Below are 13,510 nucleotides of genomic sequence, written 5' to 3' on the forward strand. Positions count from 1 at the left end.
TCTCCTCATCACTGACCCTCAACACTGGAGCACCGCAGGGCTGTGTTCTCAGCCCACTACTGTATTCCCTGTACACACATGACTGTGTGGCAACACACAGCTCCAATGCCATCATTTGGTTTGCTGATGACACGACGGTGGTAGGTCTGATCACTGACAATGATGAAACAGCCTACAGAGAGGAGGTACACACTCTGACACACTGGTGTCAGGAGCACAACCTCTCCCTCAACGTCAGTAAGACAAAGGAGCTTGTGGTGGACTTCAGAAGAAAAGACAGAGAACACAGTCCCATCACCATCAATGGAGCACCAGTGGAGAGAGTCAGCAGCTTCAAGTTCCTGGGTGTCCACATCACTGAGGAACTCACATGGTCCATCCACACTGAAGTCGTTGTGAAGAAGGCTCATCAGCGCCTCTTCTTCCTGAGATGGCTGAGGAAGTTTGGAATGAACCGCCACATCCTCACACGGTTCTACACCTGCACTGTGGAGAGCATCCAGACTGGCTGTATCTCCGCCTGGTACGGCAATAGCACCGCCCACAACCGCAAAGCACTGCAAAGGGTGGTGCGAACTGCCAGACACATCATCGGAGGTGAGCTTCCCTCCCTCCAGGAAATATATACAAGGCAGTGTGTGAAAAAAGCTCGGAGGATCATCAGAGACTCCAGCCACCCGAGCCATGGGCTGTTCTCACTGCTACCATCAGGTAGGCGGTATCGCAGCATCAGGACCCGCACCAGCCGACTCCATGATACCTTCTTCCCCCAAGCAATCAGACTTTTGAACTCTTGATCTCCCACGATCAAATACATCAGCACTGCACTTTATTACCCTTACTCTTATATCTCACACCGGACTGTCATAAATTATATTATTTTTATTATATTATGTTCTCTCTTAACAACTGACTATCAACCGACAGCCTGAATGTCAATACAGTACAATACTGTACATTCTATACATATATACTTTTTTATACATTTTTATTTTTTATTTTTATTGAATAATGTGTATCTATATAGTGCGTATTGTATACTGTACAGTGTATGTTATTATTTGTATACTGTTGAGTGTAATTATGTGTATAACAGATGTTTAAATTGTGTTGTGTTAATTTGATGTTATTGTAAATTGGTATATGTCTCATCACTGTCACGACTGCTATGTTGATCGGAACTGCACCCAAGAATTTCACAAACCATTGCACTTGTGTATATGGCTGTGTGACAATAAAGTGATTTGATTTGATGTGGGAGCACAACCTGATGGAACTTATTAAGGACAATATATAGATACCCATTCCTTCATAATTAGAGGGTTGGGAGGACGATTTAAAGAAGTGGCCTCAGGTTGTATGTACAGCCATGAACCGCACATGTTGTCCTCCGTAAGGCCATCATAATGTTTCAGCCTAAATGACGTGAACAAATCATAACATAATACTCATTAAGACCCTGCATGTTTATATCAGACACACTGGATATCCGTGGGGTATTCGTGCTTTGTGTGTGTATTCACCTTTTACAATTTTCCTATCAGACAGTTATTTCCTTTAAAAGCTGTACGTAACTGGTGTCATGAATTAACTCTTGCTTTAGTGCAGAGGTTGATTGACAGGTGAGGGGTGGCACGTCACCTCTGCCTGGGATGCATCAGGACGACATTTACACCTCAAATGCGATGTGGTCACTGGTCACATGCGTTATTAACTACCTCTGTATGTGCTTTTGTGATTCGATCACAATAGGTTTTGCACCACATTTATACCTGTATTTTGTGCTGACCACTTGTAATCGGATCATCTGAATAACAACTTCATACCAGCTGTAAACAGGTCTAAAATGGCTGCAGCCGGAGCTAGATGCAATAGAACGATTTTCGACTTAAGCACCCACATCCGTTTCCCCAGTAAGACGCCCAGGAAAAAGGTAGATAAGGCACATGAATTCAATGCCCTCGATTCTGCTGATTGGGACTTGTGGTAATGGTGGGATAGCCAGGCCCATACCTAAATATTAAAATTAAGTCTGATCCACAATGCATGTTATTTGATCCCATTGCTCACTTTTATCCAGAACGAACCTACCAATATTGATCTCTTCCCGCAGTGCACTTCATGTGTTTTTGGAGTTCACCTCTTGTGTGACTACCCCTAAGGTCAAAAACAAGTACGCAAATGCTGACGCGATCATCCCATTAACACAGCTAACACATACTGTGTTGCTGTGGCAGTAACAAACCTCAGCAGCCTACTCAAGGGGGCGATATAGTTACTTTCAGATGTCTGCACCTTCAACCACATGTTTTATTATTCATTTAACTTGCTATCAACTGTTAATGGAATGAAATATGTGCCACTGGCACTTGAACTTGAATTTTGGGACTTGAATTTGAACATATTTACTTGAAATTTAATTTGCACGATAATTTGGCAATATGCACGAACAACGTGAATCACCAAAAACAGAAGAAGGAGAATGTGAAAGTGGAGACTGACTGAGCAGGGAGGAGAATTTATAGTAAAACAGTACTTAACTATTTATCTCTTTCTCACCCACACCTATCAGATCGCTTCAGAAGATATGGATTTAATCACCAGAGTCATCTGGAGTACTTTTATTTTGCCCTTTTTTGGATTTTGGAGCTTAAAAATTTTGGCACCCATTCTATTGCATTGTATGGAACTACAGAGATGAGATGTTCTTCTAAAAAGCTTCGTTTGTGTTCAGCAGAAGAAAGAAAGTCATACACATCTGGGATGGCATGATGGTGAGTAAATGATGAGAGAATTTTCATTTTTGAGTGAACTACACTTGTGCAGTTTAGTCCTAAAACAAAACATATTGCTTTAGTCAGAGAGAGAGAGAGAGAGAGAAAGAGAGAGCGAGCTACAGAAAAGCAACAATATTTTACTGTATGGGTTTTCTCCATTTTAGTATGATCTGTTTTTATTATTTTGATCACATTTAATAACCAATATAAGACCAGAACAGTGCTTAGGCACAAAAGCTAATCAATAAGCAGTTTTTTTTTCTCCCCAATTTGGAATTCCCAATTCCCAATGTGCTCTAGGTCCTTGTGGTGGTGTAGTGACTTGCCTCACTCTGGGTGGTGGAGGACGAATCTCAGTTGCCTCCATGTCTGAGACCATCAATCCGCACATCTTATCACGTGGCTTGTTGACTGCGTTACTGCAGAGACATAGCGCGTGTGGAGGCTTCACGCTATTCTCCATGGCATCCATGCACAACTTACCACATGCCCCACTGAGAGCAAACCACATTATTGAGACCACGAGGAGGTTACCCCATGTGACTCTACCCACCCTAGCAACTGGGCCAATTTGGTTGCTTAGGAGACCTGGCTGGAGTCATTCAGCATGCCCTGGATTCGATCTTGTGACTCCAGGGGTGCTAGTCAGCGTCTTTACTCGCTGAGCTACCCAGTCCCCCCATAAGCAGTTTTTAACATAATGACTATACTGCCATCTTACTCAAAAGGTTTTCTTTATTTTGACTAGTTGTTTAACACTTTATGGCATGAAAGGAAAACTTGGATCATATTCAAATATTTAAAGGCAACATGAAATAGCATTCGCAAACTATTTTAATTCCGTTATGTGGCATATTTCTGAGGGAAATGAGGGGGTGACGCTCTAATAAAATCATTTTTCCACTGATCTGACTGGATGTTTCATCTTATCAGTTTAAACATATTTGTCAAAAATATGATTAATTTCTTTAGGTATAAAACTTTTTTAATGTGAAAAAATTACTTATAGCACCTTTATATCCAATCAATTTCTTTTGAAACCATCCACTGAGAAGACAGGGGCCTGATTGTGGTCTGCATATTTACATATTTTGTTTTGTGTAGCACATCCAAACTGAACTCAGAGAAACTGTATGAGAGTTGCTGTAAACACAAGGTGCAAGACCACAGTGGTTGCAGGGTCTTGTCAAGAAGGGAACCCCCGATCTGCAAAAAGTCTTGTGAGAGTTGCAAGCCTTAACCGCTACCTCTAACCCTAACCATAACCCTACTCCTAAACCCAACCCTAACTTTAGCAGCAAATGTGACTCTCGCAAGACTTTTGCAGAGCAAGGCATTCCTTTTAGACACAACCTGGTTGTAGGGATCTTTTGCATTTTCTGGTTATTACTGTGGAGCTGACAACGGCACCCAGTGTGGTCAACTGCCTGCTTTGCATATGCTTTTCACTAAATAATGATGGTCCTTTTGAGGTTCCACTGCATTATTGTGTCTTTAACATCATGGAAAACAAACCAAATGTTCTGTTTGTTCACTGTAGTGGTAAAGTGATGGAAAAGCAGCTGGCCGTGGATCATTCTCTGTCTGAAGCACTGGACTAAGAAAGCCTGCACATTCTCCAGCCTGTGGGGGTCACCTTGGAATTCAGGAAAGTTCTTCCGGATATCTCCCTTTCGCACTTTCTCTTCCAGCAGGTCTGTTTTGTTGAGGAAGAGGATGATAGAGGTATTGAAGAAGAGCAAGTTGTTGACAATGGTCTTAAACATTATCAAGGACTCAACCAGGCAGTTGGTATGGTCATCCTCAATTCGTATTTGATCAAACTCGCTGGAGGACGCGATAAAGAGGATAAAAGTGATGTCATCAAAGTAATGGAACAATCTTGGCTTCCGAAAGCACAGGTCACCCACATCGGATATCACGAAGGAGATATTGCGTAACACAAAATAATGCTCTGCAATTGCTTTTGTGGATTTGTGTGCATAAAGTATGTCCAGACTGCTCGGTAAGTAATTCTGTAAGTGGAGAGAGATTGTGTGTTAGTGAATGAAAAAAAGAACAGACTTAATCCCAAGCACACCATGGACATCACCTAAACATGCTGAAGTCAGTGGAAAAACTCACCAGTTGGCCAAATCGATGAATGTTGTCAATGAAATATTGCACTGATTCACACTGTAAATAAATAAATAATTACAGAAAATGGCATGATGACCATTATTGTTTGATCTAATTTTAAAAGCAAAAGAATACTCCAAAACCAGTTCAGTGCACAAAAACACTGAAATTCATTGTTATCACATTATCACGTTACTATTATTAATTTGCATCTACATTGTTTTGTCCTGCCTATGATAAGACATAATTGGATAATTAAAAATAATATAAATTCTTGATTATGATTTCTTTGTGCATTAATGCAGAATCATTCGAGAAAGCAACATCATGGGTTTTTAACCTTTGCAGACCCAGGAACCCCCAATGTAAAAAGGTAGATTTTCTCACTAACACTTTAAAAAAAAAAAATGTCATTAAGAACATTAATTATAATGACACTGAATATTAGTAAATACATCATTATTTAATGTTTAATTAAATAGTTTACATGATAAATATGATATATCTGTGAATCAAATTAGACCAAATAATATGAAAATGAAGCCAAATAAACCCAAAATAGCCAAATGATATATATATATGAACCCAAAACCTGCTGACAGATAAAAATGTGTCGCAACTGCATAATTTGCAAGATGAATAGTAATATATATATATATATATATATATATATATATATATATATATATATATATATATATATATATATATAGCATTTTTAACTTGTGTATTGCTAACTTAGGTCTTCTCAGCAGGCTTAATTTTTAAAACAGGGACAAAAAAGGGGAAAGTGATTTCATAGGTGGAGCAAGTTATTACGTTTTGATGAAAGATTACAAAGCCAAAACATTTTGTCCTTTGGAATAACATGCACTGATGGGTCTATATATCTATCTATATCTATATATACATACATACATATAGATACATATGGATTATATTTTGTCTGTAGGGACAAAACATTGATCTTTGCAGTATGTTAAAGTAAACATTATATCAAAATTGATCCTATTAACTTTTCTTAACGTTCCTGGTCTTATTGTGCACAAATAAAAATAATTAATTCTGCCTCATTATTCATGTGCACTCATAAATCTTCTGCAAATCGTATAACACATGAATATATCTGCTCCAGATCTTAATACGGTTGAAAAGCTGGATCTGAAAGAGGTTCACACCAGAAAAACAAAAAACAAATAAATAAATACAAAATAAAAAAACACTTACCAACTGAAATTCACTTCTCCTTTTATAAGTTTCTTGAATCCCAGAATCTTTCCAGAGAGAGACAATAGCACTAACATAGTGCTGAAATGTACATGGCTCTATATGCATGCTACAGAGCTCAACAGACCTCACCAAAATCTCATTCACCTCATTGGCAGAGTTCTGCCAAGGAATGCCAAACATAGTTCTTTCTTGAATCAACACTTGCATACCCTGTAAATAAAGAAAGAGAGAGAGAAAAAAAATAAATGTAGAAAAGAAATACATATTCAGTTTAGTTCAGAACAACATCAGGATTCTCAAGGATTCATAGTATCTCAATAAATAAAAAGGATTAGATAAAAAATTTAAGTGCAGATATGCTTGATTCCTAGTGGTTTTAAACCCTTTAAAACTGCCGTAAATTAGGATAGGAGTGACCGATCATGGAAGCAGTTATTAACACCATGTCTGTCCAATGACAGAAAAGTCACAGCAGTGACCAGGAAGCACAATCCGGCATCAGTTTTGTGAGATACCTCACTCCTATTATCAGAGAACCGGGGTTACATACATAACCTAACAGGGTAACATATATAACCTTCTCTTTCTAACTTCCGTTTGGTATCTCTCTATGGGATGTGGACAACTTCAGTTTTGCAGATATGCTGTCCAAAGCAGACCACCGGTTTAGAAGTATTATATGATAATAGCTCCAAATCATATTGCCACCAGAGAATAGTTATGGAACGCAATCTAATAAACCTGATTAAAGCTAAGCTTCCTTATACATCAGTATCGGACCTATTTACGCTAAGGACCTTATGGGCCAGCGGAGGCTTGGTTTGTCTAGTCTGTAAAATCTCACAAATGTGTGAGGCAATGACCAGCTCACCGCAGCACAAATGTCCTGGACTGGAATACCCTTAAACAGCAAACCGTCGTCTGGGTTAGCGGTAACCATGATTCACTATTCCTCTTTGATTCCAACCCCCTCCTCCCAAAATAAAAATACTCCTTGAGTGTCACCGACTATGGCGGGCTGAGTGATATAACTGGTGAAAATACCTGCCTTAATGTGCTGTTATTACCATTTAGACTCAACAAAAGTAAAACCCCTTGACAGTACTGTACAACTATTAAGCATAAAATTCCAAGAGCTGCTGAGGGCTGCTTCCACAAATCTTCACAGGTGTTTTCCTATAGTGTGATACTGAACAGATGTTAGAAAGAGAACTCCAATATCATAACATTTTTAAAACAGATTTTGGGTAAACAAGGGAACACAATTAAACCATACTGGAATATATTCAGGCACGGACCAATAATTGAACTGTGTTCTTGAAGGAATAGAAAAATAAAAAATTCTTTCATCATGTGTGACTGTCTTTCTTCAGCAGAACACAAACAAAGATTTTTGGAAGAATTTTTCAGCTCTTTTGGTCCATAAAATGCAAGTGAATGGGTACCAAATTTGTGAAGCTCCAAAAAGCACATATAGCCATCATAAAAGTAATCCATACAACTCCAGTGGATTAATTAATGTCTTCTTAAGTTAAATGCTAGATATGTGTAAGAAATAGATCAATATTTAAAACTTTTTTTTACTTAAAATGTTTGCTTCCGGCCAATTCGTAGACGAGGGTGGAGTTCAAACTGCCTCTCCTGTCACGTAAGCACGAAAGATTCCTCTGCATAAATATTCATACATAGATACCTTATTAGCAGCTGTTCATATGGACCACGATACTGTTCTTATGGATCGCGATACTATGCAGCGGTCTGAGCAAGGAGCTTGGTCTGAAACATCTCCTCCATTCACTTGCATTTAAAACGATTCAAACAGCTCTCCTTGTTGAACGTTCCAAAATGGTGCCGCAGTTGATGTATCCAAACCAGCCGAATGAGGCATCTATGTATGAAAATCTATGCTCCTATGTTTTAAACAACACTGCGCTTCCGTATTTTGTCGTATTTCACGCGTCAGTGCTTTCGTGAACTTGCCAATGTGCTTACGTCACACAAGAGGCATCGTGTGTTCGACCCTCGTCAATTTTTAGTAAAAATAAATGTTAAATACTGATCTATTCCTGACATACACACGTGGGAGTCGTATGCAGGACCGGTTAAAACATTAGGCAACATAGGTGACCGTCTAGGGTGGCATCGCTTCAGGGGTGCCGATCTACTGAGCCAATTTTATCATGTGTCCAATCTGTGTCGAACAAAATGCGTCCTGTGTGTTCAGATTACATGTTGTGGTGCCCACCACAGAACAAATAGAATGTGTATTAAATGGCTTACTAACACTATACGTACTGTTTCTGTTATATCTGTGTTTGGCAAAAACAACGAGAGAAGTATGGATAGTATGCCATTGTAAACACAGCCATAGCACGGGACTCATAATTTTCAATAATTTTGAGTTGGTTCTTCAATTAATTTGTCTAACGTGTGGGCTGAATCGTTTGAAGTGCTTTGTCATGCAGTAAAACAGTAATGGGATGCTTTAGAAGACAGAAGACAAAAAAGTGGATATTAACTTACAATTAATTGAAACAAAACCTGCAGCTGCATTCAATCGTCATGTGCGAGCGTGTGTGCAGCCTGTTAACGATTGTCTACTGCAGGTAAAACACATTTTCTAAATAAAGGTATATCAAAATACTAACATTACATAAAAGCACGTAAAAGTACCAAAAATTACCAAGACAATACCATGTTTATTGGACATGTTCTTAGCCTACCATATAAATACCATGATATATTGTAAAAATACCAAGGTTTTACCATATTGTACCATCACTGTACCATGATACTGCCACAGCAGGCTTTTGAGAAATGTAAATCTGATAAACCTCATCTTGTGCTGAGTAATGTGAAAAGGTGTCAGTATGTTTTTAGTCCATAGTTTCATTAAAACTACACAATATATGTAGGCTACAAAGAAAATGCTCAAATGATGCTCCTAAAATCACCAGAAATGAATGCTTTGGTGCTGTTTTTGCAAATGAATAAATAAATAAATAAATAAAATCTCCCAGGTGAGCATGCCCTAGAGGAAGTTTTGTGGTTAACTGGAGGGTCTTGCCTAGGGTGCCAAATGAGGTAGTCATTTGGTCATATGGATTACTTTTATGATGGCTATATGTGCTATATTGTCTATATTAGCTACCATTCACTTGCATTTTATGATTTTTTTATGATTAAAATGTTTCATTTGATTTCTTCCTTTTTAACTCACCTGTATTAAGTTTTCGTAAACTGCTTCTCTGAATTCAAGCAGCTCATTGTGGCTGAATTCTTCTTTGTTAATAAGCCGCACTAGTCGGAGGAAAGCAGATTTGCCACTCTCGCAGGTGCCCGTTAGCAAGATCCTCATCAGTCGCTTGTTGCTTCGCATGTCATGCTTCAGCATCGCATCAATCTCGTGGCTTCTCTGATGTGCATTATGCTCCTCGGCTGGTAGAACGCAACAGTTTAAACATTGCATAGTGTTGTGCAAAAGTACGATTTCACTATCCAAGGGTTTTTGTGAAATTTAGATTTTCCCCAAAGACTTTGTCCTTTTGGTAATCAACTGGGGGGAAAATTAAGGAAAAGAAGTAATAGTTAAACATTCTTTCACTTTAAGTGATGTGCAAGTGATTTTAAATAATAAAACAAATCAGAGATGTTCGTCTATCGCATTTTCAGCTGAAGTACAGTATGTCATTTCTTCGCCACTAGCACCAACAAAAGGAATTGCAAAGATAAACTTTCAATTTTCAAAGCACCACAGTAAGACAGTACTTACTGTATTCTAGAAAATTAATCTATGAATGGCTTACTTTTAGATGTCTCTGCATATTAAGCATTGATAGGAGACAGTGTTTCAACACAGAAAAAGTTACATAATTCAGAAAACAACTGGAAAACAGCGTGGACGGATGCCAAAACTCGTTCGGTGTGAGTGGCCCTTTATTTGATAGGGATGGGGTATTATTGTCAGATAATGGCTTCAGTTCTTCACCAAAATAGCAGGAGGAGAATGTCAACCTCTACCATACAAATGAAATCAATCCCTGCTGCTTTGATTAAATATGGAAGCCCATGTTCACCATACTGAAAAAAAAAAAAAACATGCTTTGCTTAGTCATAATTATAAAATACTAAGTCAAATATATGAGATAAACAGTCATAATTATGAGATAAAAAGTCAAAGTTATTAGATAAAAAGTTATTTTTGAGATATTATGAGATATTCATTTATAATTATGACATAGTAAGTCAGAATTATATGATAAAAGAAGTTATAATTATGAGATAAATGTCTGAGATATTACATATCCAGGGTCCGAAATTAACTTTTTAATTAATTAGTCAAGTGGATTTTACTGACATATGAGAAAAATAAACAATACTGTATGAATGTTTAAAAGTGAACTGCATTTTTAAAGACTTGTATTGTTTTATTATTTATGAAATATTTAATTGCCAGATAGTCCATTTAGAACAATTTTTCAGATTATTCACTTATTACAGCAAAACTAAATTTGTATTTTAAAGTTGTCATATGAACGACCAGTAGGTAACTCTCATAAGCCTAATTACACACACAACTTAGTAGCAATTCTTGGTTTACTTGGAGTGAGTCAATTAATTCAGTCAGCTCCAACGGATTCATAAGTCATTTTGATTCACTAAAAAGAACCGGTTCATATAGTTGTGCATTTGGGAATTGGACAACAGTTGTTGATTCACTAAAAAGAACCTGCTCAAAAGAGTAATTTGTTTGTGAATAAGATTTTACTGTGGCTTGTCACAGTACGTATCGTGCTTTAGATTCAAAAGAACCTGCTCAAAAGAGTCATTTCTTATGAAATCGGTCTACTGGTAGTGCTTTATGTCTCGTCTTGCGCTGTTGATTCAGAAGCAGTGTTGCAGTGGCGCTTAATAGTAATACAGGAAACACTGTCTGAGTATTTTAGTCTGGTTTTCTGTCCGCATCACCGGAAAAATGCATGTTCAAGAACCGTTAACAAAACCGAACGTCATGAAAATCATTAGGTTTTTATTATAATGCAGTCATTACCAGTGAATTTGTATGTGTGGTGGTGGGTAATTAAACTTAATCGCACATCCACTTTAAATCCAAGAGTGGTCTTCCCTTCATTCTGATAGCATGAACGCACCATTACATTACTTTCATCTTGCATCGAGATTAGTGCCCGACCAATATATCTTATGTTTACCGATATGCACAGATATGAAAACTATTTCTGTTTACAGAGCTGACTCTGAAATGACGGTGGCTCTGCAGACAGGGCGGAGTTAAGCGGTGTGGAGTTAAGCGGAGTCTTCTCAGTAAGTTGCTAACTAGTTTGTGAAATACATACTGGAAAGTTAACAAAAAATGACCCCATCATTTTCCCTTTTCAATATAACTAATATAACGTTAACCCTGTCCCTGACAACCATGTCACTCATGTTTATCACATCTGTTTGTTATGTTAGACAGCTATAGTTTGAAAGTGCAGTCAATAATGTAGCAGATTGAAAGGTAAACATCAGAGCATTTTTTTGCAGCTCAGCAGACAATGGTGCAGTGGTGGATTGTGTCTGTTGAGTGTTGATTTCACGCTACATTGTTACCTAGTTGGTGAGATGCAATGCTGGTCCATATTTTACTCTCCGTGATAACGAGCTTATAGCTAACTAGCTAACCACGTAGCTACTTTCATTGTTGTCAGCTGAGTGGAAGCTAATGTGTAAACATGTATTCACCAAATTGTTTTGTTCAGGATTCACAGTTTGGTATCCCCTTCAACCGAATAATTAAAAGTCTGGTTTTCCACAGCTGAAAGTTTCCCCTGAACATGTGTAGCAGAATACATTGTAACACCGCTGCCGCTGTTTATCTCTTGATTCGGCAGGTGTAAATGCATCTTGTTTTACAAACTGCCAATAATTGACTAGCAGTATTAAAATAGTCAGAATTTGACTGATACTAAACAATACTACTGATGTTTAAATAGCTATTTATTTTATTCTTATTTATTCTTTATTTAAATGGTCAGCATTTGACTGATACTAAACATACAGTACTGATTTTTATTTAGCTATTTATTGTATTTTTATTTATTCTTTATTTAAATGGTCAGCATTTGACTGATACTAAACAGTACTGATGTTTTTTAAGCTATTTATTGTATTTTTATTTATTATTTATTTTCTCAGTGTTCATTTCGAGAATTTGTTGACAACGTATAATAATAATGTCAAATATTCTTTGATAAAAATAATTGTTTAAGAAAGCAGCCTTCTGAGTACCTTTGCATAGTCATATCGGTGCAAAATCGGTGAGCAATCCACATAGAAAAGGTCTGTTTTCATTCCAGCTCAAAAATTAACTATATCGGCCACCATGTGACATGGCGTGAAGCAGACTGAGGCGTTATTGTGACAGGTTCAGGCGTTGCTGTTACATGGCATGGAGCAGGCTGAGGCATTGCTGTGACATGGCATGGAGCAGGCTGAGGCATTGCTGTGACTTGGCATGGAGCAGACTCAGGCATGGCTGTGACATGGCATGGAGCAGACTCAGGCATGGCTGTGACATGGCATGGAGCAGACTCAGGCGTGGCTGTGACATGGCATGGAGCAGACTCAGGTGTGGCTGTGACGTGGCATGGAGCAGACTCAGGCGTGGCTGTGACGTGGCATGGAGCAGACTCAGGTGTGGCTGTGACGTGGCATGGAGCAGACTCAGGCGTGGCTGTGACATGGCATGGAGCAGACTCCATGACGTGGGACCCTGGCTCGGCGACCATGATGTGGGACCCTGGCTTGGTGACCATGACGTGGGACCCTGGCTTGGAGACCATGACGTGGGACCCTGGCTCGGTGACCATGACGTGGGACCCTGGCTCAGTGACCATGACGTGGGACCCTGGCTCGGCGGCCATGACGTGGAACCCTGGCTCAGCGGCCATGACGTGGAACCCTGGCTCAGCGGCCATGACGTGGAACCCTGGCTCGGCGACCATGACGTGGGACTCTGGTTCGGCGGCCATGACATTGGACTCTGGTTTGGCGGCCGTGATGTGGAACTCCGGCTTGGCATCCCCCTCCCCCACAATGAACGTAGAACCACTTATCTGCAGGGCAAGGTTGATATACTGAGCCATATTGAGAGGACTGCGACCGCCAGGCATCAGGGAAGAGACTGGCTCATTCAATCCCACCCGTAAAATGTCCTTGAGGGCGACTTCATTAAAGTCCACCTGGCAGGCCAGAGCGCAGAAGTCTGGTGAAAACGAAGAAGCTGGATTGCTGGGTTCATTTTGGTCGGCTGGCAACAAGGTAAACGAAGAGACGATGATGAAGTGCGATGATCCCAAGTGCAGTATATTTACATAAATGTGAAA

At 39.1% G+C, this 13,510-nt stretch overlaps 1 protein-coding gene across 1 annotated transcript; it reads right to left on the reverse strand.

Moving 5' to 3' along the window:
• Positions 1–4,225: 4,225 nt before the first annotated feature.
• Positions 4,226–13,297, reverse strand: LOC127445556 (guanine nucleotide-binding protein subunit alpha-12-like). The gene is made up of 6 exons (XM_051705709.1): positions 13,133–13,297; positions 11,176–11,257; positions 9,346–9,563; positions 6,123–6,335; positions 4,902–4,952; positions 4,226–4,792 (listed from the first exon to the last, which is right to left on the reverse strand). Exons 1-6 carry the CDS (start codon positions 13,295–13,297, stop codon positions 4,226–4,228), a joined length of 1,296 nt encoding a protein of 431 aa, XP_051561669.1.
• Between the last annotated feature and the right edge of the window lie 213 nt (positions 13,298–13,510).

The sequence above is a fragment of the Myxocyprinus asiaticus genome, chromosome 8 (assembly GCF_019703515.2).
Source record: "Myxocyprinus asiaticus isolate MX2 ecotype Aquarium Trade chromosome 8, UBuf_Myxa_2, whole genome shotgun sequence".
NCBI classification, from domain to species: Eukaryota; Metazoa; Chordata; class Actinopteri; order Cypriniformes; family Catostomidae; genus Myxocyprinus; species Myxocyprinus asiaticus.